The sequence below is a fragment of the Myxocyprinus asiaticus genome, chromosome 28, assembly GCF_019703515.2.
Source record: "Myxocyprinus asiaticus isolate MX2 ecotype Aquarium Trade chromosome 28, UBuf_Myxa_2, whole genome shotgun sequence".
NCBI lineage: Eukaryota > Metazoa > Chordata > Actinopteri > Cypriniformes > Catostomidae > Myxocyprinus > Myxocyprinus asiaticus.
In genome coordinates, this window is record NC_059371.1 from 20851216 (window position 1) to 20879155 (window position 27940).

The following is a 27940-nucleotide window of genomic DNA, read 5'->3' on the forward strand; positions in this document are numbered from 1 at the left end:
TGAATATTTGACACAGTACAATTAAAATGGTAAAAAAAAAAAAAAAACTTTTTTAAAAATAAAATATACATGATTTTCCCCACCCCTAATATATAAACATATATACATCCTTTTCATACAACCTTTTCTTTACCGCTCAGTCCTCCATGCATTATGGTTAACACTTGTTTAAACCAAATAATATTTCAATCAGTCATGAGCCTGAAATTAAATAGGTTATTCAAATACTCACTCAGACGCAAGTATAAAATTTAAGAAAGCCTTTATTAAACCATGGTCAGAATAATTAAAAACCACAAACCGATTTTTAGCCGCAACGCGTCGGTTCGTGGTTTTTAATTATTCTGGCCATGGTTTAATAAAGGATTTCTTAAATTTTATACTTAAGTCTGAGTGCCTTGGATACATCCTTTTTTCATGAGATAGATTATCCCTTTTCCAAAGAGCACCAGCCTATATGGACTTTATACCCAAGTAGCACTCGTTGCATTTTTGTCTCTATATATGTTAATAAGGAAATTAATTAAGTTAATTCCCTTTATAAAGTTGTTTTGATTCCTAGTGGACCTAGTGGTGCAGGGCCACTTAACTGCAAATGTCAAATGATGAAATTCCAATCAAAGGGTGAATAAGACAGTATGTTGCATACATTGCACTCTAGCATTTTACATACTGTATACAGTGGCCCCAAAAAGTAGGCTATTCATACACTTAAGCCTTACTTTAGAATGAATACATGTCTTTGCATTATCTAACATTTCACAAAAAAGAACATTGCAAAACATTTCACAAAAAAGTGAATTTGGACACCTTCTGGTTGTCTGGTTGGATATTCTGCTATTCTTGTGGGCAACTAACTTCATACGTCCACTAAAAATTATGGGACCAGCTGAGAAAAAAAAAAAAAAGGAAAAAAAGTGAAGTATAAACTGTAAATAGCTGCCCCGAACTTTTACACATCCACATTTCAAGATAAAAACAAAAGCTTGGAATATAGAAATTGACACATGTAATTCAATTTTCTTGCAAGTTATGAGTTCATCAGGCAAAGCTTTCCAAAATGTAAGGACAGAATGGCCTGCTTTACTTTAAAAGAGTGTGCCAAGGGGGGGAACAAGAAAAGGTTGGTTAAAGAGGTGTTAGTGTTACAAGACAGATTAACACAAAATGTATGATAGACATGAGAATTAAACCTATTAAGATACATTTGAAAAGTGTTCAGACATGGAAGACCAGTCAACAAGTTGAAAGGAAGCACATTCACTTTAAAAGTGTCAACTCAACAACTATTTTGGGTTTCAAATGTGCTATGCACCGGGAAGAGCAACTGCTTATTAACCAACACTGTACTAAAAACAAACAAGCAAACATGGAACATGGAACTTACAATAATGCTCAATATGCAAGTTATGTAAAAATGTGTCAAAGATGAAAAATGAATTGCAGTATTTACCTTGCCACTAAGGTACACGTACTAACATTGGAATAAAAAATAACACCAGTAAACATCAAAGTAAAATCTGGCCTGCACCTCTGTTAAATTATGTCGCCAGGCTCTGTAAGCGAATCAGAGCATAATGTGCCCCCGATATGTATGCATGATAAAACCATCCGAAGTACAACATTGGTGCATGATTATATGGTTAATCGGAAAGTAACTATGTTAAAAAGTACAAAACAAATAAATTAAGCTCATGAAGCAAATCAAAAATATTCATCACAATATTTTATACAAAGAACATGATGAACCAGTATTGGTCACTTTGTCTAATATTCACACAGCTGAATTTCTATAAGAGTCCTCATATTGGCAAGAGCTGCCAGTTTAAGATCCATCACATGGATCATTCCTCATCATACATGAGTATCACTTGTGCATATTTGTTTTTCCTATTTTCCTCGCTATTAGTCCATAGTCCATTTCAAATGCACACCAATACAACATTTTTATTTTCATGAGGTCATGAATATGGTTGAGATTCCAAACCATATCACAAGAGAAAACGGGGCAATATGCTCAGAATCTAATTTGCAGTGGTTGCTTGTGTAGTCTTTTTAAAGGGTAGCTGTGGTGATGGAGGTGTGATGTGGCTCCTCAAGCTGGTTGACATGATTTCTAACAGCTGTTTCTCATTACAGTGATAGTGGAGAGAGCCCTTAAAACAGCTGAACGTGCCAGAGAAGAGGGAGAGAGAACGAGTGTGCAGCGTTGCCATCTGTTTCCAATGAGTGTTGAAGCTATTGAGTGTTTGTGAAGTTTGTTTATTATTGAGTGAGAACATTGAAGAGTGCATACGCTGCACACGAAGGCCAAGAAAATAAAAGTCTTACCCGAAGCGTGTCACTGCTCCCCGTCTCCTCATTTCCACACACGAACCCTGATGTGGTGTCACAGTAGCCTTTCCATTAGATTTACCCACAAAACTAACAACTTATACTGCAAAAAGTATATATTTTTTAAATGTATTTTAAGTTTAAAAGTATATAGCCAGGCTGCTGTTTCTTAATTTGCTAGTAATATATGCCTTATTTGAAATACTGCAAAGTCACAGATAATACTGAAATATACTGTATACTTGCATGTAAATGCAGCTTGAATGATATTTATGTATAACTGTTGATTGCTATGAAATTATTGGCTATTGGAAAGGCTTCAGCTTGCCTACAGTGTGCTGGTGGTTTACTGAGTGTATACAGTACAGTGTGCAGAAAGGCCTTGTCGGGACGTTCATTTCTGTGGATATCATTCCCTTTTGGAAAACTGTTCTTGATATTTCATCCCCGGAGGAAGTGGCTACCACTGAGCTCTGGACACAAGGCTTGCTGAGGGGGGTGTCTTTCTTAGAGGAGGACCAGTTTGAGGGTTCGGTGTGCACAGGCTGGTCACATCCTCTACTCCTAAGAATCAAACCTCCACAGACTGGATCTGGTTCATCTGGGCTCGCATCATCTGCACACTGTTAAGAATCTTCTTTTGGTGGCCGGCTAGTGTGACTCCCACCCTCAGGATATCACTGAGGAAAGAAAGAGTGAATTATTGTTATTTTATAGTGCAATGAAGAACTGGCTGCCAAGCGCATGAAACAATCAAAATTTAAGACACATTTAAAAACCAAACACTCAGTTTTGCATAGTGCTGGGCCTTGGCACCATCTGAGAACCCACTGAATTAGAGGAGGAACTGCATAATGTCATAGCCAAACAATGTGATGTAAAACAGACAAGCTGATCTTATTTACAGTAATATGTTTCCAAGTGCTTACAGCATCTGGTGCTGTAACATAATAATGAAAATTAGCAAATTAATATAGTGAGCCATATATGCAGTAAGACAGTTAAAACATACTCCATAGTCATTTGAGAGACAGTTTCAAAGGTGGTGAGGTCTTCATTGGCAAAGTTCTCCTTATACTGGCCCATTTTGATGGCATCCAGCCACTCATCCACTGTGCTGAAGCTGGAAAAATCTGGTGTGCTGCGGTCCAGCAGAGGTAGATGTACGCTATAAAGCACCAACAGAAATAGCATTACTAGAGATGGGAATAATATACTATTATATCAAAAAGTGTATTCTAGAGATATGGAAGCCTTTTACAAACCTATCATGAACCATTTGAACATCATCTCTATTAAAATACAGTTTAACATACTTTATCAATAGACCATGTGCCACACTGAACACTTATTAATAGATTTTGTAGTTGTTACTCTGTAATTTTAGTTGTTACTTTTTGTGTATTTATATGTATTGAATTTCAAAGATTTTATCATTATGAATAAATTATTTTATAATTTTGTTTTTTATTATTATTATTATATATTTATTAATTATATAATAAATTATTATATTTGAAAATTTAATTTAAATCAATATCATAAGATTAATGTAATAATTTTTATTTATGTATTTATTTATTTTAATAATTTAACATAAAAGTTCACAGTCAAAAACAAACAAACAAACAAACAAAAAATAAAAAGAACAAATAAAACAGGGATCTGAAATAAGACTTTATTTCATTAGATTATAAGACTCAGTCTAAGGACAATTCTTGTTGTCCCATGCTAGATTTCTTGATTTCACCCCAGAATAAAATATCTTACCCTGAAGAGTGTGGGGTGGTGGCCTTCAGGCTGCTTGGATTACGGATCATCTTATCTAGAGTGTTCACGATCTGACTGAATTTTGGACGGTTGTTTCGGTCCTTCTGCCAGCAGTCCAACATTAGTTGGTGCAGTGCACCTGGGCAGTCCATAGGAGGAGGTAACCTATAGTCCTGCTCGATGGCATTTATGACCTATCAAGTGGAGTGAAATGACCAATTAAACATGTTATGCCAAGCAATACCAAGAGACAACAAAACATCATAGAGCCACACTAAACTAAACATTGCACACATACATTAGGGTTCAACATTTTTGAGATCACTACTAAAAATACTATTTTGCATTTTGCATTACAAATTATAGTATCAGCACAACAATTTATGTGAAAAGCTGAATTGAAAAATGTATATGAATAAAAAAAAAATGTATTACAATTTGTTACGCTCTCCTTTTGCTTTAATGACAGCATGCACTCAAACTGGCATGGATTCCATTGGTTTGTGCAAAACCTGATGATACATGTTATCCCAGCATGATTTGAGAATGTTCCAAAGAGCATCTTGTGCACTTCAATGGAAGCAAAGAAAGCTGACCTTCTGTACATTAGTTAACAAGTTTAATGTCACTAATTGTTTTTATTTGCTTATTTAATTAGTGATCTAAAATAGAACAGAATCTTAAATATTTCTAATCCATTTTACGTCATAACTTCTACATTCTAAAACTTTGTTCATTTCCACATTTAAATTAGATTTCGAATTCCACATTTTCAATATTCTCTCAGACTTTTTGATCCCACATTATACTGTTGTATGAACCTGCAGATGGCTTTTCATAAAATCATTTGTACACTAGGGGGCATCCTTATCCAGCTCTTCATACACATGTCCTATCATGAGCTTTATGAATACTGTGATCTTACAATATTTTAACTCAATCGTGACTTACAGTATATGACCACATAATCATATAAGGAAAACTTCCATACATCTTGATTGCTCATGTCCCAGTAAGGTCTCTCTCCATAGGACATGACCTCCCACATTACAATCCCATAGCTCCACACATCACTGGAGGAGGTGAACTTCCTGTACTGGATGGCCTCGGGAGCAGTCCATCGTATTGGAATTTTCCCTCCCTGTGTAGATTATGAATACAGTTACAAAGAACAGGAAATAAACACACAATGCATTTATAGGGGTATTAAGCCAGGCTATACCCCTGGCCGTATGGTAGGACTAGGTCATATAAGCAATGTATTGTGCTGTTCAGAAGATTAAAGCTGTTCAGACAATTAGCATTTTCAAATAAAAGAATAGCGAATAGCTGTTTTCGATTTTCTGAGTAAAATAGGGTCTGTGGTTGCCATTACTTGAAGAGACTTTCACATTTTGTCCTAGGACGAAAATGGCACACGATCATACCTCAAACATGAATGTATTTTTATTTTTAATGTAAGTTGGTAACACGTTGCTAAATAAGGATTACAACAAACACATGGATGCAGGATTCCGTACTTGATGAATCAGATAACCGTTGTAGTCCTTATGTAGCAACTTGTTAGCTACTTACATTTTTAAAAAACACAAACATCTCATGACTATTTTATTCATAAATGAAAAAGTGCTATTCTAAAATTTCTTTCCTAAAATTCCTAAGGGAACCTGGCATATAAGCATTCCGGTTTGGCCTTCAAATTGACGTCATGACTGAAAATGTTGCAGACTCACCAGGGCGCTTGTGTATGTAGGATCTGATGTGTCATCTTCAAGAAAGCGGGAAAGTCCAAAGTCTGATACTTTGCAGACTAGATTGCTGTTGACCAGGATGTTGCGTGCAGCCAGATCACGATGTACGTAGTTCATGTCACAGAGGTACTTCATCCCAGCTGCAATTCCACGCAGCATTCCCACCAACTGAATCACTGTGAACTGGCCATCATTTTGCTAACAGGGCAAAAATAGAATAAATAAATACAAACTAGACATATTAAAATTCTTTGCAATTACAGGTGCACGTACAGTGGCCTCAAAAAAGTATTTGGACACTTAAGCTACACTTAAAAATGTATATGAATATACTGTCTATATAAAATCAAATATCATTCAAAGTGGGATCTGCAAACAAATGATGTTAGAGCTTTTCTCAGAACTAAATTCCCATTAGCCATTTTTGCAATAACTTTTAACTAGCTGGTCAAGCTGATTTTTTTGGTGGATGTATAGGATGAAGTCAGTTCCCCTCAAGTTCACACAGGTGTCCTTGTAACCAAAATGTAGTGTAGTTCACCACAGTAACTGACAAGCTCACCAAACATCTGACAACCATAAAGCATCCAAATACTTTGTTTTGATTTTGAACTGTATGTTTATAGTTTTCTCATTTGAAACCTAAGTTAACATATTGTTCTGAAATGTTTTGCTTGAAAAGTGTGTTTATTATATATTTCTTTGAAATAAATGCCACTTGGTTTAATATTTTTTTGTTATCTATTGCAAAAAGATTCATGTATTTTTAAGTGTCGCTTAAAAGGATAGTTCACCCAAAAAAGAAAATTCTCTCATTATTTACTCACCCTCATGCCATCCCAGATGTGTATGACTTTCTGTCTTCTGCTGAACACAAATCAATATTTTTAGAAAAATATGTCAGCTCTGTTGGTCCTCACAATCCAAGTGAATGGTGACCAGAAAGGATATTAAGACAGCATAAAAGTAATCCATAAGACTCCAGTGGTTAAATCCATGTCTTCAGAAGTGATATGATAGGGGTTAATGAGAAACAGATCAATATTTATGTCCTTTTTTGTTTTACTGTAAATCTACACTTTCACTTTCACATTCAGCCACCTACTGAATGAGGCTGGTCAAAGGTGAAGATTTATAGTAAAATAACTATAAATTTCTCACCCACACTTATCTTATCGCTTTTGAAGATATGGATTTAACCATGCGAGTCGTATGGATTACTTTTATGCTGCCTTTGTGATTTTTGGACCTTCTGAGTTCTGGTAACCATTCACTTGGATTGTATGGACCAACAGAGCTGAGATATTCTTGTGTTCTGCAGAAGAAAGAAAGTCATACACATCTGTGATGGCATGAGGGTGAGTAAATGATGAGAGAATTTCCTTTTTGTGTGAACTATGCCTTTAGGTGTCCAGTGGCGATTTTAGGGGGTGGCCTGTGGTGGCCTGGGCCACCCCTGAAATCTCATTGGCCACCCTGTGGCCACCCCAGAACTGATTGGTAGTTCATCATGTTCATCAACACAAGAACGAAGAACCAATAGAAACACCTGTCAATCAAAGATGACATCTCAGGTCATTTGTTGATTTAGAGCCACACTGACCCAGGGTCAGTTTTATATTTCTGACCATCATAGTAGTGGTGGGACTGAAGCTGTGTGAGCTGATCTTTGATCAGTGGCGGGAGGGGCAGGCCGCGGGTGGCCAGGCAGGTGCCGCAGGTCGCGGGCGCAGCGGGCGCCAGGTTTGGAGTATAATGGTCGGTCAGAAGCACAAAGCTGACATGAGCTAGCGTCTACCTCCAACTTCCAATGAGTTGACGACGTCGATTTGTGGTCAAAAAGAAAGCTGTTATTTGAGAGGTATGTTCATCTAATCTAACGTTTAATTTATCCCGAATTTCCATGTGAATGTGAAAACATTTTCTCATTGTTACAGTAGCTAGGTTAAAGAGTAAGCTAGACCCTACACCACATTCAGCATGTTATCTTTATATTGACATGAAATATGAAATGCCATGTTTTCTGATTTAATGATGGAGGTGTGTAAAGCGTTTTACAGATGTATATGTTCAATAGCTAAAGTTATATATATGGCTAACCTGTGTGTGAAATGGAAGGGTTTGTGCTGTGACTGTACTTTAAATCTTTACATGAGTTATTTATGAGCTCTTTATGTGTATTATTGGTCAGTCAGACCAATAAAATCTTAAAAGTTTTTATTATTTGACATTTTAAATATGCAGAGGCAGGGCAAATTGTACTTAAATGCCACAAATGATTTGACTAACTATTTTATTTGGTAATATTCAAAGTAATTGAAGCTATCAGAACATGTGGAAAATAAACCTGAGTAGACACTGTAAATAGAGTTTTGTTTTTACTGTATTCAGAGCTCAATCTGCAATTTTGGGGTTTCCAGACAGACACCTATAAGCCCTCGTAGCCAATTTCACACACTGATTTGTACCCAATTTAACAGTATTTCTGCTGGACAGTGCAGTTTTAGCTAATATATGAATGAATAATTGATTGAATGATTGATTGAATTGCGCCTCAATCAGTTATCACCTGTACTTGTATCTTTTTATGAATATACACTATACCTGATGTTATACGCAGATTAATTCTCTACAATGAGAATAGCTCTTAAAAATGTGTAACTGACTTTTCCTAAACAATTACTGATTTAAAAATGGATGTTATGTTAAAACAACCAGAGATTCCCAGAAACTGTAATAGGTTGAAATAGAACAGGAACAGAAAACTGTCAAATGTCAAAACAACAGTCTGATATTGAATACAAACAATTCAGTGAATGCTAACATGAGTTTAAGAATTCATTTATTCTACATGTGTAGATGTTGAAGCAAAGCAATGCGATATTTACACATTTTGATCATGTGCCATTCATAAAGGTTCTCCCGGAATCGCCACCCCACACTAGGTCTGTGCCCCATCTTGGCCACCCCAGTAAAAATGTCCTGGATACGCCACTGTAGGTGTCCAAATACATTTTGGGACCTCTGTATATTTCTTCTCTATATTAACAATAAAAACCATGTCAAACATTGTAATATCAGCCTTTTTAGCATCAAAAACATTGTTCTGTGAGCTTGTGTCGCAGTCCTGTAGCATAGCATCTGGATTTTAAAACTCTTCCGTCCAGCTGCCTCCATTCAGACACATCTGGGCCCTGCCCAATGGGATCCCAGGTCAGCTAACAGCAGCCCAAGGACAAGTGCCTTCATACAATGTGAGACAAACATTTGAACTATGTGGATTTTGAGAAACATCAGGCTATAGGTAAAAATATGCATTATAATTTAAGTAGTTTAATTTTATATTTTATAATTTATTTTACATATTTTAATATATATTTGAATGTAATATATCCAGATGTATAGCATTATAAACCCAATTTAGCCTAGGTAATGATAATGAGATTAAAAACAAATATGAAAATTATGAAAAAAGAAACATCTAGGAATGTTGTGAAGTTGTCAAAATCTTAATACAAGTTATATTTTAGTAACCTTGACCCTGAGTAAATAAAAGATACAAATCCATCCCAAATACTAATCCAATATAAAAGCTGCTTTAAAAAAATACTTTATTCTATCTTAGCTTAGAGTCAGCTGTAAGTGAACCATTCGTAGGTTGATTTCCTGAAACTGTGGTTGTGTGGTGCTATCAAAACATTGCTTTGTTTGTTTGAGCATCTGACCAGCCCTTCACAGCAACACTGGCTCAACCAATGGCATGAGTTTGGGGAGGGACTATCTATTTTTCTGACCAATGTCAGATAGGTTGGGTTTGGGAAATCTTTTTGAAAACATTAATTATTATGAAGCTTCCTTTGGTGATGCAAGTGGCGCATAAATAACACTTCAGCTTTAACAAGCACATGCAGCACAATTAATGCTGTTGTCTCTACTTCCTTTCACAGACAATGAAACATACCCGAAGGAAGGAGTCCAGTGATCCATTCTCCATGAATTCAGTGATTATCATGACTGGGGTGCTCTTGGTCACCACTCCCTCCAGGTGGATGATGTTGGGATGGTCAAACTGACCCATGATGCTGGCTTCACTTAGGAAATCCCGTCGCTGTTTCTCAGTGTAGCCTGATTTCAGAGTCTTAATGGCCACCAGAATCTCCCGTTTCCCAGGAAGCCTGAGGTTACCGCTGCATACCTCTCCAAACTCACCTGACAGAAGAATACAAGTTAATACGAGTTAATTTATCCCACATTACAGACCAGTTGATGTGGAAATTAAGCATAATTAAATCATGTAACATAATTCATTTAGCTGAAAATAATTAAATGAGTAGTCTGGTTTACTAAAGGTTTGCTGCTCTTTTAATATAATTAAAGGTGTGAACACAAAAACTGCAGTCTTGGTTTGCTAAATCGCATATGCTTGATGATTAACAGTCGATTTTCCTATATGCAGTCGAGTAGCCAGCTGAGATGCAAAGATGGTTGGTTGAACTGCAATTCAGCACTTTTAGTAATCCAGATCTATTGCAGTGGTAAAGTTGTATTAAATCTACTATTCCAGTGTGAACAGTGATTTTCACCTGCACCAATAACTTGCTCGATCTTCACACAGGACATATCTATTTCTTTGGCAAACTCCCGCACTGCCTCATTGGGGTCCTCATACGTGAAAGGATCAATGTAAATCTTCATTCCTGGAGACACTTGGAAAGAGAAACAGGAGCTGCAGTGTTTGTAGCAAAAATAGGTGCACTATATTGTAATGACTGTATAGTAGACTTTATGAAACAATGAAAATATCTGGGAATATTATTAATATGTTTTCACACTGCACACGTTTTGTCAGGTTTAAAACGGGTTAACACTAGAGGCGTGGTGCTGTGTAGCAGAAGAGTTTTGGCACTGAGCCAATTTTTGCTATGCAAAGCACACTGAACATAGCAGAAAATGTGTTGAGAATACGTAAAACAATTAACTGTAAACATATTTTATCGACACTTATTTTATAGGCTTTTATAAAGCAGCATTAAATTATAGAGCAAACTACTTTTTAAAAAGAAAAATGCATCTGTCTGCTTTGATTTAAGTTCCACATGCAGTGACAGGCAAAAAAAAAAAAAAAGAAAAATTTAGAAAGTATGACTGAATTTAGACAAATTAAACAGTTCTTAGCTATAAGTTGGGGCTTGCTTTGTGTTCCATATTTATTAATTACCATTTGGATGTGAATGTGATCCCACTCGTAAATCAGATTTCATGATAATCAAATTTGAAATGATTCTCATTTGCCCTCTCCCAATAACCATTTTATAATTTATGGCCATTATTTAAAGAAATCAGAGGTGTATAGTAACGAAGTACAGATACTTCAGTACACTTTTTCAATATTTGTACTTTACTTGAGTATAAATATTTCTTTGGACTTTTACTTCACTACATTTTGAAGAGAATATTGATACTTTTACTCTGATAAATTTCTCCAGACCCTTTTGTTACTTTTGCGACTGAACGCAGCTAAAAATAACAAGCTGAACGTGCAAAAATGCATGCAGATTGGCAATAGTGATGTCTGATTCGTGAAAGAATCATTTGAGTCAAATCTTTTAAATTTGATTCCTTTGAACCGATCAAAACGATTCAAAAAGTGTTCTGTATGATTTGTTTTGGGAATCACAAATGTGAATAAAAAAAATAAAAAAATCACAAGCGAAGCGCGCACCAGATAACGTGTGTTCTGTCATCTGTCTCCACTGGGGAAGAAACTCATGTAAGTTTAAATTAGTTTTTTGACTAATTAATTTGATAAGTTTAGGCTTAAACATTATGAAAGCTGTGAAATAATTCATATAAAAGTCAATCAAACGCATTTACCTTTTACATTTAATTGAGGTTTATGAATAATTACCAATGCTCATGAATATGTCCAACAATATTTATTTTATAAACTAGGGTGGATGGTTGCTGGGGCATGCTATGCAGTTGTCAAGGTGATTGATGTATAGGTCTCTGCAGAAGAGCAATGGGTTTTTTCAAATCTGTGGGCGTTTTCAAACCTGGATGGGCGTTTCTAAACTATCCAATAAAAGTAGGGAATCTCAATGGATTGAAAACACCCACTGATTGGGAAAAGCCCATTTTTGTTCTGCAGAGATAAAATGCTGCCTTCATGTGCTATTGGAATTTTCCTACTTCCCACTTCTGAAGTGGTAATTATGAGCACGTCACGTTCACGTGCTTTGTTGTAGGAAAGAGCAGGAAACACGGACGACGCCAGGTTCATATGTCCGTAATTTATGCCATTTACTTGTACTTTTGATACTTAAGTAAATTTAAAATCACTTACTTTAATACAGTACATTTACTTACGTATTTTTCTCATGAGCTACTTTAACTTTTACTTGAATCAATTTTCATGAAGGTATCTGTACTTTTACTTAAGTATGACGAATGGATAATTTATACAACACTGAAAGAAATAATCAATATGATAACCCAGAAATCATGTTCTTTTCTGTACAGAGCCGCATTTCATTACTCAGCAGAAACTCTGTCAGTCTGAAAGGACAGTGCGTGCTGTTTCAGTTACGGTGCAACATCGCTCATATCAATTAAACATGGCACTGACTCTTTCTATGGCACATCATGCAAGGCGTGTGCAAATGTACATAGCAAACAAACTAAATAATACATTGGGAGTATTTAGATAATGTGCAAGGCAAGCAATACACCTTCTGAAAGAGGACATGAAACAGAACTGAATTATGCTTTCTGCATGTTTGTAGATGCTGGGTAAACTAGCTTTAGTGCATATTCTACCAATGCCATATGGGCCATTACAATGCAGTTCAAAGCATGATAACTGCACGATAAACATATTCAAATTGTTACTGATGCAATCAGGTGTCATGCAGTGGTTTAAAATGTATTTTTACACGTGCTGTGCAGCAATCTGCTCTTCCCGTTTAATGACTTGAGTATCTTGTTTAATATGATCGAGGAAATATTATAAGCACAAATTAAAGTGTAAGTCAGTTCGATCCATTGTGCTGACATGTTTACTGTCTGTGGGTGAATAAATCAGTCAGTGAATGGTTACTCACTGTGACCACTGGTGTAATGCTGGAGCTTGTCGGTGTATTCAGATTCAGTCCTGTCACTGCCTCTGCTGATGAGTAACAGACAAAAAAAAAAAAAAAAAAAAATGAGAAAAGGTCAGAACAAAAAGTGCTAAAACTGCGAAGAGATGTCTAGAAGAAAAAGATGGAACATTCATCATTTATAACTCAGTTTTGCTCCAGATCATGATTACAAACAGACTCACCGATTACAGACAATAATGAGCACAACCACAGCGATGAGAAAAACAACTCCAGCAGCAGCTGAGCCAATAATGAGGGGCAGTTTCTCCTGCAGGCTGGAGTTATATTCGTCTTCAGACAAAGACAAGGTAAAAACAGAAATCAGATCAGTTCACACCAGATTTTTATTCACATGTAAACAAAAGTAGCACCAGCATGTGCAGTGTAAAATGGAACGGGACATTTGTTTACTGTCCGTGTGACGATGCACCGCAGAGGACACTTCCGGTGTAGACAGCTTCATTGATTATAATGGGGTCTATATGCGTGCGCAGCTCGCGTCAGGCGTAGACAGGGTGTCAGTTGTTCTACAGGAATCCCAATGGGTTCTCCTGCTTTAACCAAGAACATGTTTTAACCAAGAACATGCCACTGAGCCATGTTGTTTATACTTTTCAGGGGAAATTATCCTACGAATTGCCTACTTATATTTGTCTATACAGTATTTTAAGATGGGATAGGAGAAAGTATTTTAACATTGAAAAAATATCATTTCACTACTTTTAAACGCCTAGGATCAAGTAACCACCAAGGGCTGCTTCTAAGAAAGATTAATCTGTAGTGTAAGGAAGGTGTGCATTACATTTTTCGATAATTCAATGTTCTGCCGTCAATTATTCCTTCACGTGTGACATTCTCATAATAATAATTTGTCGACAGTCAATTTATGGGCTCTGTCAGGTACTCCGCAGAATTAATGTCTGCTAAACACAAATGCACATGCCTCCAAGTAGCAAAGTGCTCCCTGCTGTCAAATTTTTCATTTCCATTTGGTCACAGATGAGCAGTCAAAGTGAACGTGGCTAAATGTTTTAGACTTCTATTGGGAATAAGCAGCAGGCTGTGATGGTTTGGCCACTGACACATGTTTCTGGCTTTGCCATTGGCACAGGGATCTATAGTTGTGCTCCAATTGAATGAGGCTAATGCCATTCCAGAGATGGGAAAGAAGTATTTGCCAGACTGTTGCAAGTGATCAAACCAACTGTTGACAATTTCTTTGAACTGTACAGAACAAATGTTTCCTCATATTTTTGTTCTTGCTGAGCAAGACCAATTTCTTAGTTTTTAAATAAATAATTTATCATTTAATATAAATAATGAAATATAATTAAATTATATGTAATTATTATTCATATACAATTTATAATGCATAGTGTATCTAGATGCAGGGTTCCCACTCTTTCTAAGGCACAATTTGACATTTCCGGGACATTTTGCGCCCAACGGGTTCAATATTTAAGCAAAAACACACAAGCAGTCATGATGTATATTGTGGTTATTGGAGAGTTATTTTTTCTGAATTCCGTATTCAAGAGTTTAATAAAATTTTATTATCAAAATTGTGTCTAATAAAATTAATGATTTAAATATAAATAGAATCATTTTAATTCATTTAATTTTTCAAAATAGCATTGCATTATTTCTATCTAAATTAAGTTTTTTATGCAAAACCCCCACAGCACAATCTGAAACACTCGGGATAATAATTACAGTAAATATTACATTACTATACAGTAGAAATATATTGTTGTCTTTTCCCCATTTCATGTCTCCATTTAAATCGAGCTTTTATTTTGACATTTCTTTGTGTTTTAGGCAGTAGTATCTCACCACCGGATAAGCAGTTCACTACATGGCCAAGTGTGATTACTAAACCCCAAAAAGCTACAGACACACACAGAGCGTGTGTGATGATCACGATGAGGTGTTTTCAGTGTATGAGCGGCCAGCTTCACACATTCATTTTAAAGTGCGCAGAACATAAAGATTATGTATATTTATTGAACTAAATTGCAGCCTTTTGTGGTTTAATAAACTAGGACATATTGCGATTTTGTCAATATTTGTGCATTCAAACATACATTTTCACCCCAAATATGTGATATTCCATGACATTCCCCACTTTATACCTAATGAAATGTTTATAAATGGAATCAGTGATTTCATCCATATTTTCCACATTGAGGAAATCTTAGGGCCCTTCAGGTGGTAGTGGCGGGGTAAGCTGACTCCGATCACTGAATTTTTGAAAATGTATTAACATTCTAAGGTGTAAAGGCCACATCACCATGCAACCAACTCGGGCTGCGAAATCATTTTCAAAATGAATTCCAAAGGTCTGATCATCATTTTTTTAACAACTCAAATGTTTTTGTAGTTAATGTTACACTAAAGCAAAATCATATTTTGCACTGTTTCATCATCCTATCATTATACCTAAAAAAGGTTCAGATTTGTAATGCTGTTAAACTATTTAATCGTAGCAGAGCAGAGATGACAGCAGATGAGCAGAGAATGTATGTGACAGGGTTTTGTTCATGACAATCAACCACTGATGTTGTTTAAAAATGTGTTAAAAATGAATTTGTGTATTTGACACCTATCCGGAGTCCCGATCGTTACCATCATTTTGTGCATGTAAAAAAAAAAAAATAAAATAAAAAAAAAAAAAACTTGTTTGACATATTCAGTTTTATTATACTCAAATATTTTACGGGACAAATAATTATTTTCCAGGTCATTTAGGTATTTTTCTCATTTTCCAGAAGATGTGCCTCGCTTAAAGGAAACATTGTACAGAACTGTACAGAATGTGTCAGATGAAGCCATAAGTAAATTAACAAAATTGGTGTGCCTGGTGTTAAAAGACTCTTAAATTCCAATACCTTCAGTCATAGTTTGAAAGTACATCTTCCCACTAAAACGTCCAAAACCTGCCACTGTGCGGGCTCGCACTTGGAACACGTAGATGGTTCCTGGCTTCAGGCCCCGGATAACTTCTGTATTAGTCTGACTCCGCAATACAGAGGAGTTCAACTCAGCCATATTCTGAGAGAGATCAGAGATCATAATTAAAGTGATGTGTCAGAAGAAATGTCAATGATTAGGTTCTATTTCCTCCAGGTTGGATCATTTTCAGTATGTTAGTATGTGAGTTATTACCTTCTCATAATATTGCAGTTCATAGTCTAAAATGACTCCATTGGGCTGGTCTGGCTGGGACCAGGACAACGTGATACTATCCACAGTCCGACTGACCTGATGCATGATGGACACAGCAGATGGGGCTGCAGAGAGAATGGTGAAAAGGGGAAAAGTGGAAATAAACAAAGGCGAACAGACAGAGAATGACAGCTCTTCTTCACCATTTGATGAATTACTGCTGCCATGATCAACAAATAAATGTACACATACTGTGCATCTCTTCTAAATAAAATTCCATCTACCGCCTGCTCTCATGGGCGGTATAAAATATATATAAATAAATATCTGATTTGTGTTTGTAAGACCATTGGCACCACCATCTAAAGTGGTTTTTAATTATGTCTGGAATTTAAATAATGTATGCAGAGAGTGCACTGATTTTGCACTGACATCTGGAAAGCACTGTAACGACATATAAATTTCCCCTACTTACATCAGCATTTCCAACAAAGCACATAAGATTCCCATTAACACCATACAACGACATCCATCTCTGTGTTATCCATGTCTATGGTTCTCAAGCACGGACTCACAAACTAGCTGGCCACTGCACAGCACTCACAATTCTCTGGCATTAGTGCAGTTTTGAGTAGAGAGGAGCTATTATATCAGCTACAGCTCCAGGCTGACAGGGAAAAATACTCTGGAAACCCATGCAACACTTCAGTATCATTTACTAGCTCAAAGAAGCAAAAAGACAAGCGTGAAAGTTGGCAAACCCTGTGGCTGGTGGTAAAACTACACGCACAGTTTAAAGATCAAACAAATCACGGTGCCTTAAAGTCAATCGATGCCTTGAACAGGGTTTAGACGCAGCAGCAGAGTACACAAGGTTTTGCTCCTGGCACGCTCGCTTTGCTGTGTAGGGAGGAAAGTTTATGGGCCAAATACTGATTCCTGAGACATGCGTGATAAAATATAACATAGGTAACACAATATTTCAGTGTTTTAAATGCATATAAGTCATTTTGAAAATAAGTTAATCCACATTACGTCAAATGACACATGATACTCTCACATGTGCCTCTCTGGGCAATTAAATGCATAAGTCACACGAAAATAAAAATTCTGTCATCATTTACTAACCCTCATATTGTAACTCCTATCCAGTTTTCCTGAGCAAGCACTGAATAGCGCCATAAAGATTTAAATTGCCTTTTTTAAGTTTATGGTCTCAAGAGTCAACGCAATGTAAAAACTACCGAGATGAGCGATCCAGATGGAAAACAACATCCATTTAAATGTCATTTGGAGAAAAATGAATTTCAAGCTCAACTTGTGCAGTTGTTGGCTGTCATAACAACTCAACTTAACAAAGTAGTTAATGACATCAATGTAACTAATCTTGGACCATCACTTCATGATATCTACATAGTCAGGTGAAACACTGACAATAAAAAAAGAAACGGTCATCTCGACTCAGTGATGTATTGGCACTATAGAGCCCCATGTTTTTTTTTTTTTTTTTTGGACAATAATTTAAACCACATTACCCGCTAAGAATATACGCCCATGCGAGCGAAAACACTTGAGACCGGAAAGGGAAAACAGGCAAATAGTGGAACACTTACACGTTCAGGAAAAAGGTGGATACAGGTGTGGAACAACATGTGGATAAATGATGACAGAACTTTTTCGGGTGAACTATCCTTACAAAACTAGCCGTATAAATATGTTTTGTGATTTAAATGTATAGTTGGCATAAAGTTGATTGCTTGAAGAGTTCAAGGTCTCAGGTTGTTATAAATTCTCTTACATACTGTAGCTGTTGCTGACCAGAGCTCAGAAATATTATACAGACAATGTTGTGTAAAATATATGTCTTTTGCTAATTAGTTTCACTGTAAACTTCAATCTTGGGCTTTGATTAAGGGTTTTTCCATGTGTTTGTTTGAATGAACAGAGCGGGCTCTATGTTTTGATTCACTGCATTGAATTCAAGGATGGTATGTAAAGAGGATGGAACTGTTGAGAGTTGAGTGTGCCGTTGTGTATGTTGGAGAGATTCAACCAAACAAGACTAGAAATGAGAGATGTGATTAGACTAGCACTTCAAATAGGAAGACGAACCATTTCAAACAATTATAAAATTCAGTTCATCAGACACATGTAACATTTTAACCCCCATTAATTGCAAATCTGTTCGGTTACACTGACAGTGCTGCACTCTGGATCATTATCAGGTCCACACAAAATCTATGCATGCAGAACTCCACAGAAAGCTTAACAGATTTTTGCAGAATTTAAAAACCTGTCACTTGCACTGTTCTACGTATCCACTGCCCCTCGTGTGTTTGTTCATAAATACTTTGGCTAATTTGATAGCTCTGTTTAACACATTTGACCATATTTAAATCAGTTGGAAAGAATTCCACCAAAAATTCCCCCCAAAATCAGTTGCAGAAAAGCAAAAAAGCGCCCACCTGGACCTTGTCATTATTATTGGCATTCATGTAAAAAAAAAAGTTTTTTTACTAGCTCAAATGTTGAAATATTTGCTTTGATGGACTCTCAGAGAAGAACACAATATTAAATTATTGACTTTGGTTCAAATTTACCAGCAAAATCCTGAAAATCCTAATAAAATAAGTGTCGTGTATTTTGTTGATTCTTGTATTTCATGTCTTTTATTTTGAAAATTCTAGTTCTTGGTTCCCTAGTCATGTGATTCCTGTATTCCCTCCATGTTCATGTGTCTTGTTTTCATTGGTTTATTGTTTAATTATCTTGTTTAGAGTTCTGGTTGTTCATTGGTTTGTTCTCCCATGTCCATTTATTTAAACCCTCATGTTTTCCATTGTCCTTTGTCAAGTATTGTAGTTGTGTTACGTCATGTTACTGTTCAAGCCAAGTTCATGTTTTGTTTTATAGTCAAGTCATTTATGTTGAATTTTGTTTTGTACTCACGTTTGGATAACTGCACATTGTAAATAAACTGCACCTGGGTTCTCTTTACTTCATCGTCATTGCCAGCGCAACATTACAATAAGTTTATATAAACTAAAATTACTTGGCAAAATGAACATGGCCATAACAATTTCAATACTATTAACCATTGAATCTTGTTTATTCTAAGTAAGCTTGATTGTTTTGAATGAACACCACATTGTTTTAAAGAGAAAGCAGTGTTCTCAAGTTCAAGTAAAGAAACCCCAGAACTTCTGGATAGAATCCACCACAGGTATGCGGCAATAAAACGGAAAGAGCCATTATATGAAAATCAAGTTCTCTTGATTTAATGAGGTGATCGGTTTTCCAAAGATGCAGCAGGAGGTACTTCATCATTCGGCTGCTCTCTTTGACTGCAATTTATGAGAAACACAAGTGGTACTCTCATTGAAAAACACAAATTCATATGTCCTTGTGGTATTCTGGAGGAGAATAAGGGGAACCGATTATGAGAGTTTCCATGTGAAAAGGATCTCGGAACCTTTCTTTTCTACAGAAAGAATTTCCACTGTGGCAAATGACAAAGTTCTTTCCTAAATAAAACAATGCATTAAAGACTTGAAAACATTAATGTGCATACCTACAAACCCTACAGGCCTAGTATTTCCAAAATGAATATTTGTGAGTTTGTTTAGGGGAGGAAAGATGGTTTTTTTTTTTTTTTAGAAAGAGGGGAATTCACTAAGAATGAATTGTGCTGGCTGACAGTTTTGTTTATTTGTATGCACTCTCTGTGTTGTTTTAGCACCTGGTTTACTAAAGGAATTATGCAAATTATGTAACATGCAACAATTTGTGCTGATTGCAATTTGCATGGGGCAATTCCCCTTGCCGGCTGTTCTGTGTGCCTTCAAGCGAGAACTTGCATTGTTTTTAGTGTTAAAAAAAGCAAATGAGCTTCTCTCAGTGCTTATGAATGTGCAACAGATGTCAACATTTTCACAGCAAAATGACTGTTCATCTTTTGGCTGCAAAACCTAGCATATGCCTTCTGAACACTTGGAATATGACGCAGGAGTTGCATGGACTATTTTTCTGGTACTTATTATTGGCATTCAAGTAAAAAAAAGTTTTTTATTAGCTCAAATGTTGAAATATTTGCTTTAATGGACTCACAGAGAAGAATGCCTTCGTGCACTTCTTCTGGTCCTTTTTCAAGCTTCAACTGCCACTGTATTTACAAGATGGCCCATAAAATTCATTAAAATATCTCCTTTTGTGTTCCATATAAGGAAGTAAAACGACATGAAGGTGTGTAAATGATGTCAGAATTTTCGTATTGGGTGAACTATTCCTTTAAACTAGATCGCAGATGGTTATATTACAAGACATTCAGTACAAAAGTGGGGTAACTGTTTTGTGAATTCGCCCCATACTCTCTAAACTCCTTCCCTGAATTCAAATATCCAAACAAAAAGATTAAAAACTAAATAGTGTTCCAATTTTCTTAAACAGCTTTGACTTTTTTATTTACTTTTATGACCATTCCAAGCTTGATATGTGCTTGTGTATTCTATAAAAACCATTACCGTGTAAGTTTCTCTGAGCAACATTATTAATAAATTCCTGAGTGTGAGAGGACGTTTATAGTTCCTGAGTGCCGTGTAAAGTCAATGACTGCGAGCTCACACTCAGGCTCTGGCTCACCAGAAGGTTCTGGCGTTGTCCCTCTCTCTGTGTTTGGTAGGACACGGGTGGAGTGAGGTGGAGTTTTGTCTTTTAGTGTCAGCCGTGATGCGGTAATGTGGACTGACAGGCACACCGGTGGAGCCCCAGTCTCCAGTGATTGGGCCAGCGAGTTCACTGCAGCACAGCCGGGGGCACGGCTCTCATTAAAATGTTCTATTAAACACTATTATGTTCCTTTTGAGCTGGCTCTTTGTTACTGACATTTAAAATCCCTGTTAAGATCAATATGATGAGTGCTATGGAAAAGCTTTCTGTTCTCAGATAAAAATGAGAGAACATGGGAAACCCGATCTGGAGAAAAAAAGCCAACACAACACTCTGGAAAAATTGCTGGGTAACATCACAAAAACTAGCTAGACTCAGAGAGATGCTGTATTCTACATGTTATCAATGCACAATACACAGTAATGTGTAAAATACTACAGTCTGCTACTGCTAGATAAATAATAATAATTGTCTTTTTTATTTCTATAGCAAACAAACCCAAGGACACTTAAAGGAATATTCCAGGAATGTTCAATACAAGCGTGAATGCTCAATCGACAGCATTTGTGGCATAATGTTGATTACCAAAAACATTTATTTCGACTTGTCCCTCCTTTTCTTTAAAAAAAAAAAAAAAAAAAATCAAGGTTACAGCGGAATGGAAGTGAACAGGGCCAATTTTTGGAGGGTTTAAATACAGAAATGTGAAGCTTATAATTTTATAAAAGCACCTGCATTAATTCTTCAGTTAAAACTTGAAAAGTTGTTTAAATTGTAAATTTTACAGTTGATTTAATAGTTGTAAAAATTGGCCCCCAATTCGCTTTCATTGTAAGTGCCTTGCTGGAACCAAGATTTTTGCTTTTTTTAAAGAAAAGGAGGGATGAGTCAAAGTACATTTTTGTGGTAATCACAAATGCTGTCGATTGAGCTTAACTTGAATTGAACCCGGAATATTCCTTTAACAATGCATGACAGGAAACAACTGGACCTGAAACAAAAGAGCAAAACAAAAAAAGAGGCAAATAAAGATATACATTAAGAGAAAAGAGTACAACAAGCAGGAGAAACAAGTAGTCTACAACAAAATGAGGATAAATTGATTGCACTCACAAAAAGAGTCAGAATGCATAAACATTTCAATAACATGGCGTAAACTGATGTTTTGAAGATAAGAAGAGATGATATTTCACAGCGATGCTGGAGTTCCAGGATTTAAGGGGGTGTGAAACTGAAAGACCTACCACCCAAAGACAATGTGACCTTAGAAAACGTTAATAAATTGATTTCAGAAGAACAAAGAGTCCAAGAAGGAGAGTAGGGATGAATCAGATCAGCTAAATATTGTGGTGCAAGACCATCAAGGGCTTTAAAAATGGTAATTAGACTCTAATTAGACTGCAATGGCTGGAGTATGGAATGAACAAAGTAGTTGACCTTTGTATTTTTTCCAAATACCCAATTCCAGAAAAGTCACCAAACACAGATGCTCATTAACCCTCTGGGGTCTGAGGGTGTTTTGGGCCCTGGAGAAGTTTTGACATGCCTTGACATTTGTGCTTTTTTCAGTTGCTTAAAAACATATTAATGGCTAAAGTCTGATAACACTGTATTCAGCACAAAATGGGCTACAGTAATATGTGAGCAACATGTATGTACATGTTTGTATTTTTGAGAAAATAACGTTTATACGTGGTTTTTGAAAAAACTAAAATTTTAAGTCACTGAAGTAAGGCCATATAACACATACTAAACATTTGTTCACAAGACTTTTGAGAACTGGATTTTGTAGCCTAGAGTTTTTGCTACAAAAATGATGTGAAAACCATCCTGATCACTCATTCATACAAAACAATATAGTCATTTAACTTTTGTAAGACACTTTTAGTGTTAGAAAGGCCATATGTGAGGAGGCGTGAATGATCATGAATATTGATGTGATTCACACCTGAGGAGACAAAGACCCCTCCCCTGAGAGAGAATGAATGTGAGGAGATGTAATGATTGAATGTATTGTTTGTAGTTTAAGTTAAAAGAAGTAATCTGACTATACATTTTCTTTACATAAAGACTTTACTTAAAAACTTTAGACCTACACTACCATTTAAAATTTTTATGTTTTTAAAAGAAGTCTCTTCTGCTCACCAAGTCTGCATTTATTTGATCCAAAATACAGCAAAAACAGTGATATTGTGAAATATTTGTACAATTTAAAATAACTGTTTTCTATTTGAATATATTGTCAAATGCAATTTATTCCTGTGATCAAAGCTGAATTTTCAGCATCATTACTGCAGTCTTCAGTGTCACATGATCCTTCAGAAATCATTCTAATATGCTGATTTTCTAATATGGGCGTATTTATAGCACATTTTACACATTTACACCCGAACAGATATTTGCAAGCACAAGCTTCGTTGATGATAATGAGGCAGCACAAACACTAGTTAAAATATAATCTAAACATTCATATTATTTTTATATCATATTACATATCATATTTATATCATACAGCATACAATTTAAATACCTGCTTTAGCCGAAACAACATTTAAATGTAACTAAAACTTGCCTATTAGGACATATTTCAAATGTCAATACTCTGAATCCTGGCTGGCAAGCCTGGAAATAGTCCAACTAGTAAAATATGTCCATGTTTATATAAAATAGCATGTCAACTAATGTAAGTAAAACTAAATGACTTACTCATCCGAAATTGTATCCTCGGCTGGATCAAGTCGCTCTTCAAAATGCAAACGTTCCTCGTCGGATTCCCGCTCTTCTTCTGAGGAAAATGTGAACTCTTCGTCACTATCCAGGACCATCTGTAGAGCTTCCTCACCTGTGTAGCGTGCCATCTTCCAAACGCGCAGAAAAGTGAATGAACTTGATGTTTTTTAAGTCATTGTTGGGGGCATTTACCATTCGCATTGATCGCCTCAGCACATTACCGTATGAATAGCGCACTCTGCTGGTGGGTGTGATCACATTAGCGATAATTAGCTGAGCCAGGAGAAACTGTACATCGCTTTGTTTCATACAGATTACATTGCGGGAGAGTATTTGTTTTGAATTTGACATTTTAAGCTTTCTTTAGACATATGTTTCATGTTTGTGTGATAAATATTCGCGGAGTTTCAGTTCATTTTTGTGACGTGTTTCAGAAAGATGCTCGCGGAGACAGAGACGGCTGAAAGCGCACCCTGTTTATTTTCTTTATTTTACAAAAGCACAAGGTTTTGTTGTTATTGTGAGTGTATACAAATAAAAGTAAACCCTTTATAGTCTCTAATGATGTCTTACACTTATCTGTATACCCAAAAATGACAGAGTATTTCAAGTTGTTTCTGCTGTTATGAGGAAAAAATCCAGCAGGACGCGCCGGTGTGTCCGTCGACCCCAGAGGGTTAAAAAAATCTTTTTCAAGGTCGAGTCCAACCCTCATCTAGTTGAAAATAGACATTTGATATGTCTTACACTATTAACTTTGTTTACTGATTTCTTACCAGCCTGGTTTGTGGTGATGTTGATGGAGGTGAACTGAGGTGAGTAGGGACTCTGGTCAGAAACTCCATTAACAGCCTGGATCTCGAAAGTGTACTGCGTATGGGCCAGCAGGTCGCTAATATGCACCCGGGACTCGGTCAGGCCTAGCTGCCGGGGAACGAACTGTACGTTGTCACCACAGCGAGTGCAGGCCCCTCGACCCGAGCCGCAGCTCTTGCAGATGATGTTGTAGACCACGTCTTCACGGCCTCCGCTCTCCTTCGGTGGATCCCACTCCAGCCGCAGGGAAGTCTCATTCACGCTCGAGATCACTCTCTGGGGCGCAGAGGGCACCGCTGTGGAAAGCGAAATCACATTGCCTCATCAGCAATTCCAACCAGAACTTATCAGGACATAAAGTTAAATACAGTCAAGACTAGGAGATATTGCCTGGGTTATGGGGAGATAACCAGCACCTTTCATGAAATGGTCAGCACAAGGTGGTGTTAAACCCTCAGGAAAGTTTGATCATCAAACTCAGGAGATCGAACTAGATATTAAGATTGACTCATAAAAGTATGAGCTGTTTTATTGTCTATTCATTTTATATGAAGTTTTCAAATTTTGCAACCCTCTTACCTAATATTTAGGACAAACATAATTTCCCCACCATAATTTGAGTAAGTAGGGAAGGATACTGACATTTGATGTGCTTTACATGCTATGTTAATTGTACATTAGATTATAGTTAATTGCTTTCATAACAGAACACATGGGATTTGTACCTTTGAGGGCCATTCAGATAGGATGCATTCTTGTGCTAGAAAAAGCTAGACACATCGCAAGGAACTGAACAGGATGAAGGTGTCTCGAGACATGTTTTTGCAGTTGAAGTTTTTTTTTCCTTGACACGGCATCAAAAAAAAAAAAAAAATGCAGTGCAACTGCGTGATACACTGACAAATTGCAAGATGTGAAAAAGACATCCAAAAAAGACAACCGTCATGTGCATGTTTACTGAAAAACAGTGTGGATGGACGCAAAAACGCATTCAGTGTGAACGGCCCCTAATGTGTAAAAAATCATCATGGGACACCAAAGTGTACCCAATCCTTTGAAAATGGCAACACTCAGGTTCACAAGGATTAGGCAAAATAGTTATGAGTAATATTAGGTCCAATATAATTCACCCAAAATATATGCAATAAGAAATGCTACAAACCAACTTCCGTGTCTCTTTCCCTGTGCAGTCTGGTGGGCTGCTGACTTAAGCACATTCTAACGGCTCAGTCTCGAGTCTTTTATGATCTGATTTTCCCTTATTCATTAGCCTATTACCACTGTTCGCTTAAAAAGAAGCAGGATCAAAGTAATCTCCGCTTGCAAACAAGCCGCATTAAAGTAATAATTTCATAATGGGTAATGACAAGGGATGAAAGGAGAAGTGGCTCATTGTAATGTAAAACACGACTGAAAAGGAAGAATTTTCTCCTCCCTCTATTCTGGACCCTGTGCAGCAGCTCAGATTACTGACAGCGTTGAGCACTGCTCTACCATTCACACTGGCCCACCCTACCCATAAGAACTGAGCATTCTGCAAATCTCATCTGCCCTTTTCTTGCTGTTCAGTGAGTTACACCAATGGAACAACACTCACTACTTTAACTGAAGCCCCTAAAAATGGCAACCATACACAACAATTAAAAGTCAATGGAGGTGAAAAGACTGAACCACCATACATTAAGTACACAACATGGAATAACAAAAACAAGGGGTGTCCACATATTTTGGCCATTTTGTGTATGCACAACATGAATCTACTAAGCCAAAATGCTTCATGTTTTTGAGATCTTTGAAAATTATCCAAATTGACTAGATGTTCTTGAGCACCACATTTTCAGAGAAGAGAGTAAAAACCATTGTGATTGACATAAAACAGTGTAAGAGAATGACATACTGGTACAGGGCATCTGAAGTGGGTCAGAGTCAGTACGGTAGTATCCACTGCGGCAGACACAGTTGGTCGCGCCCTCGTTGGTGGTGCGGCTATTGATGGGACACTGGAGACATTGCTGGTCCCCTTGAGATGCTTTGAAGAACCCGAAAGGACATGCTGAAATTAGAAAGAGAGACAAAGACCATGGTGAATTTTGAATTAGTGTAAACTTGACACCCATTAAGGGATTCAGTAGAGATTCATTTATGGGTCTGTTAATTTCCCTAATAATATGTTTTGCATTTACAGTGACCCCAAATGTATTTGACAACACTTTAAACATAAAAATGTACATTTGTGAAATAAAGTTACTTATTTAAATAACTAACATTTTAAGCAAGGTTTCAAATTACAAAAGTTTTCAAATTATAAAACAAAGGTTAAAAATGAGTTTGCAAAAAAAAAAAAAACGAGTACTGATGAAGAGGTAATCCTGAAAATGTTTTGCAAATTCACTTGGCACTTTTTGCACATATTTTGTTCTGTTGGGGCCTCTGTATTTCATGTGCGATTTTTTTTCTATATTTGAGTGCAAACTAATTTTTTAACTTTTGGATTATTACATTTTTGAGTCTACACACCTGGACATTTGGGATATATTTTTTGAAGCTTGGACTGGTGTTTGGCACAGATTGTTATTTTTATTATTTTGCTAAATTATAAAACACACATTTTTTTAAATTAAGACAAAAAGTATTTAGACACTTTTGGGTTGTTAAATATTAATGGAAATTGTTTACAGTTCATGTGATGAACTACATTCAGTGACTTTACACATCCACTAAAAAGTTACATTTGGACCAGTGTGTAAAAAGTAATTGAAAAAAAAAAAAATGGCTAAGAAGAGTGAAGCCAGTTCTGAGAAACAGTCTAGCATCATTTGTTTGCAGATGCCACTTGTTTTGGCACACTTCTATATCTATGCAAAGAAATTCAGTCATTTTTAAATGACTTAAATATCCTAAAGTGCAGAAAAACTTGGACCACTGTACATTAAAATTGCAGTCATCTTTGCAGGATGCAGGTTTACATATTTTTTCCTGCAATTGTAAATGTCTGGAAATTTATGCCAAAGCATGAGCACTTATTTTATACAACAACAGCCCTCTTTATATTTCTGCCTGGAATCAAAGGCAGAAGTAGTAAATGAAAGCCATCATAATGGCTTCTGATGGGCCTCCAGTGTAGTTCTGAAGCTTGGTCTCGCGCTGATAATCTTTTGTTTGGCACACAAAGAACAGAATGGCACTCAGATATATCTGTAGAAAACATTAACAAAGACCTTGTTAAATCACAGCACAGCTCTTTTCTGCTGCCTAGTCTTACCGAAAACAAAATGCAAATGTGCTTGAGCTATTCAAAACTAATTCATTTGTGAATGAAGGCTTTAATTACTTGAAAGCTTTGTTTTAATCACGACTGGGTGACTAGTTGTATATGTGAATATGATTCTTTTACTTTATCAAGAGTCTAGGAGAAGTTCATGTCTAATAATTTATATAATTTATGATATATGTATGTGATCAAAGGGAGAGTGTACAGGAGGAGGAAACAGACCACTCAATATGTTCACTATAGGAAAAGAAGTCTCGCCTTTCAGAGCCCATGAAATCAAAATGTGAGTTTTGTGG

The 27940-nt window shown here is 36.4% G+C and overlaps 1 protein-coding gene across 2 annotated transcripts in view; it reads right to left on the reverse strand.

Annotated features, from left to right (window-relative positions):
- Window positions 1-992: 992 nt before the first annotated feature.
- The window catches only part of LOC127419469 (ephrin type-B receptor 2-like), a 110526-nt gene continuing 83578 nt past the window's right edge, over window positions 993-27940 (reverse strand). The window contains exons 3-16 of one of the 2 annotated variants that reach the window (XM_051660879.1): window positions 26271-26426; window positions 24334-24669; window positions 16163-16287; window positions 15886-16048; window positions 13180-13288; window positions 12959-13023; window positions 10695-10722; window positions 10439-10581; window positions 9817-10064; window positions 5838-6053; window positions 5096-5245; window positions 4105-4298; window positions 3347-3502; window positions 993-3014 (exon numbers count right to left, since the gene is read on the reverse strand). In XM_051660879.1, the coding sequence (XP_051516839.1) occupies window positions 2906-3014; window positions 3347-3502; window positions 4105-4298; window positions 5096-5245; window positions 5838-6053; window positions 9817-10064; window positions 10439-10581; window positions 10695-10722; window positions 12959-13023; window positions 13180-13288; window positions 15886-16048; window positions 16163-16287; window positions 24334-24669; window positions 26271-26426 (2198 nt within the window). In that variant the 3' untranslated portion in view covers window positions 993-2905. The remainder of the gene's footprint in view (window positions 3015-3346; window positions 3503-4104; window positions 4299-5095; window positions 5246-5837; window positions 6054-9816; window positions 10065-10438; window positions 10582-10694; window positions 10723-12958; window positions 13024-13179; window positions 13289-15885; window positions 16049-16162; window positions 16288-24333; window positions 24670-26270; window positions 26427-27940) is intronic. The other variant, XM_051660878.1, reaches the window with a different exon arrangement.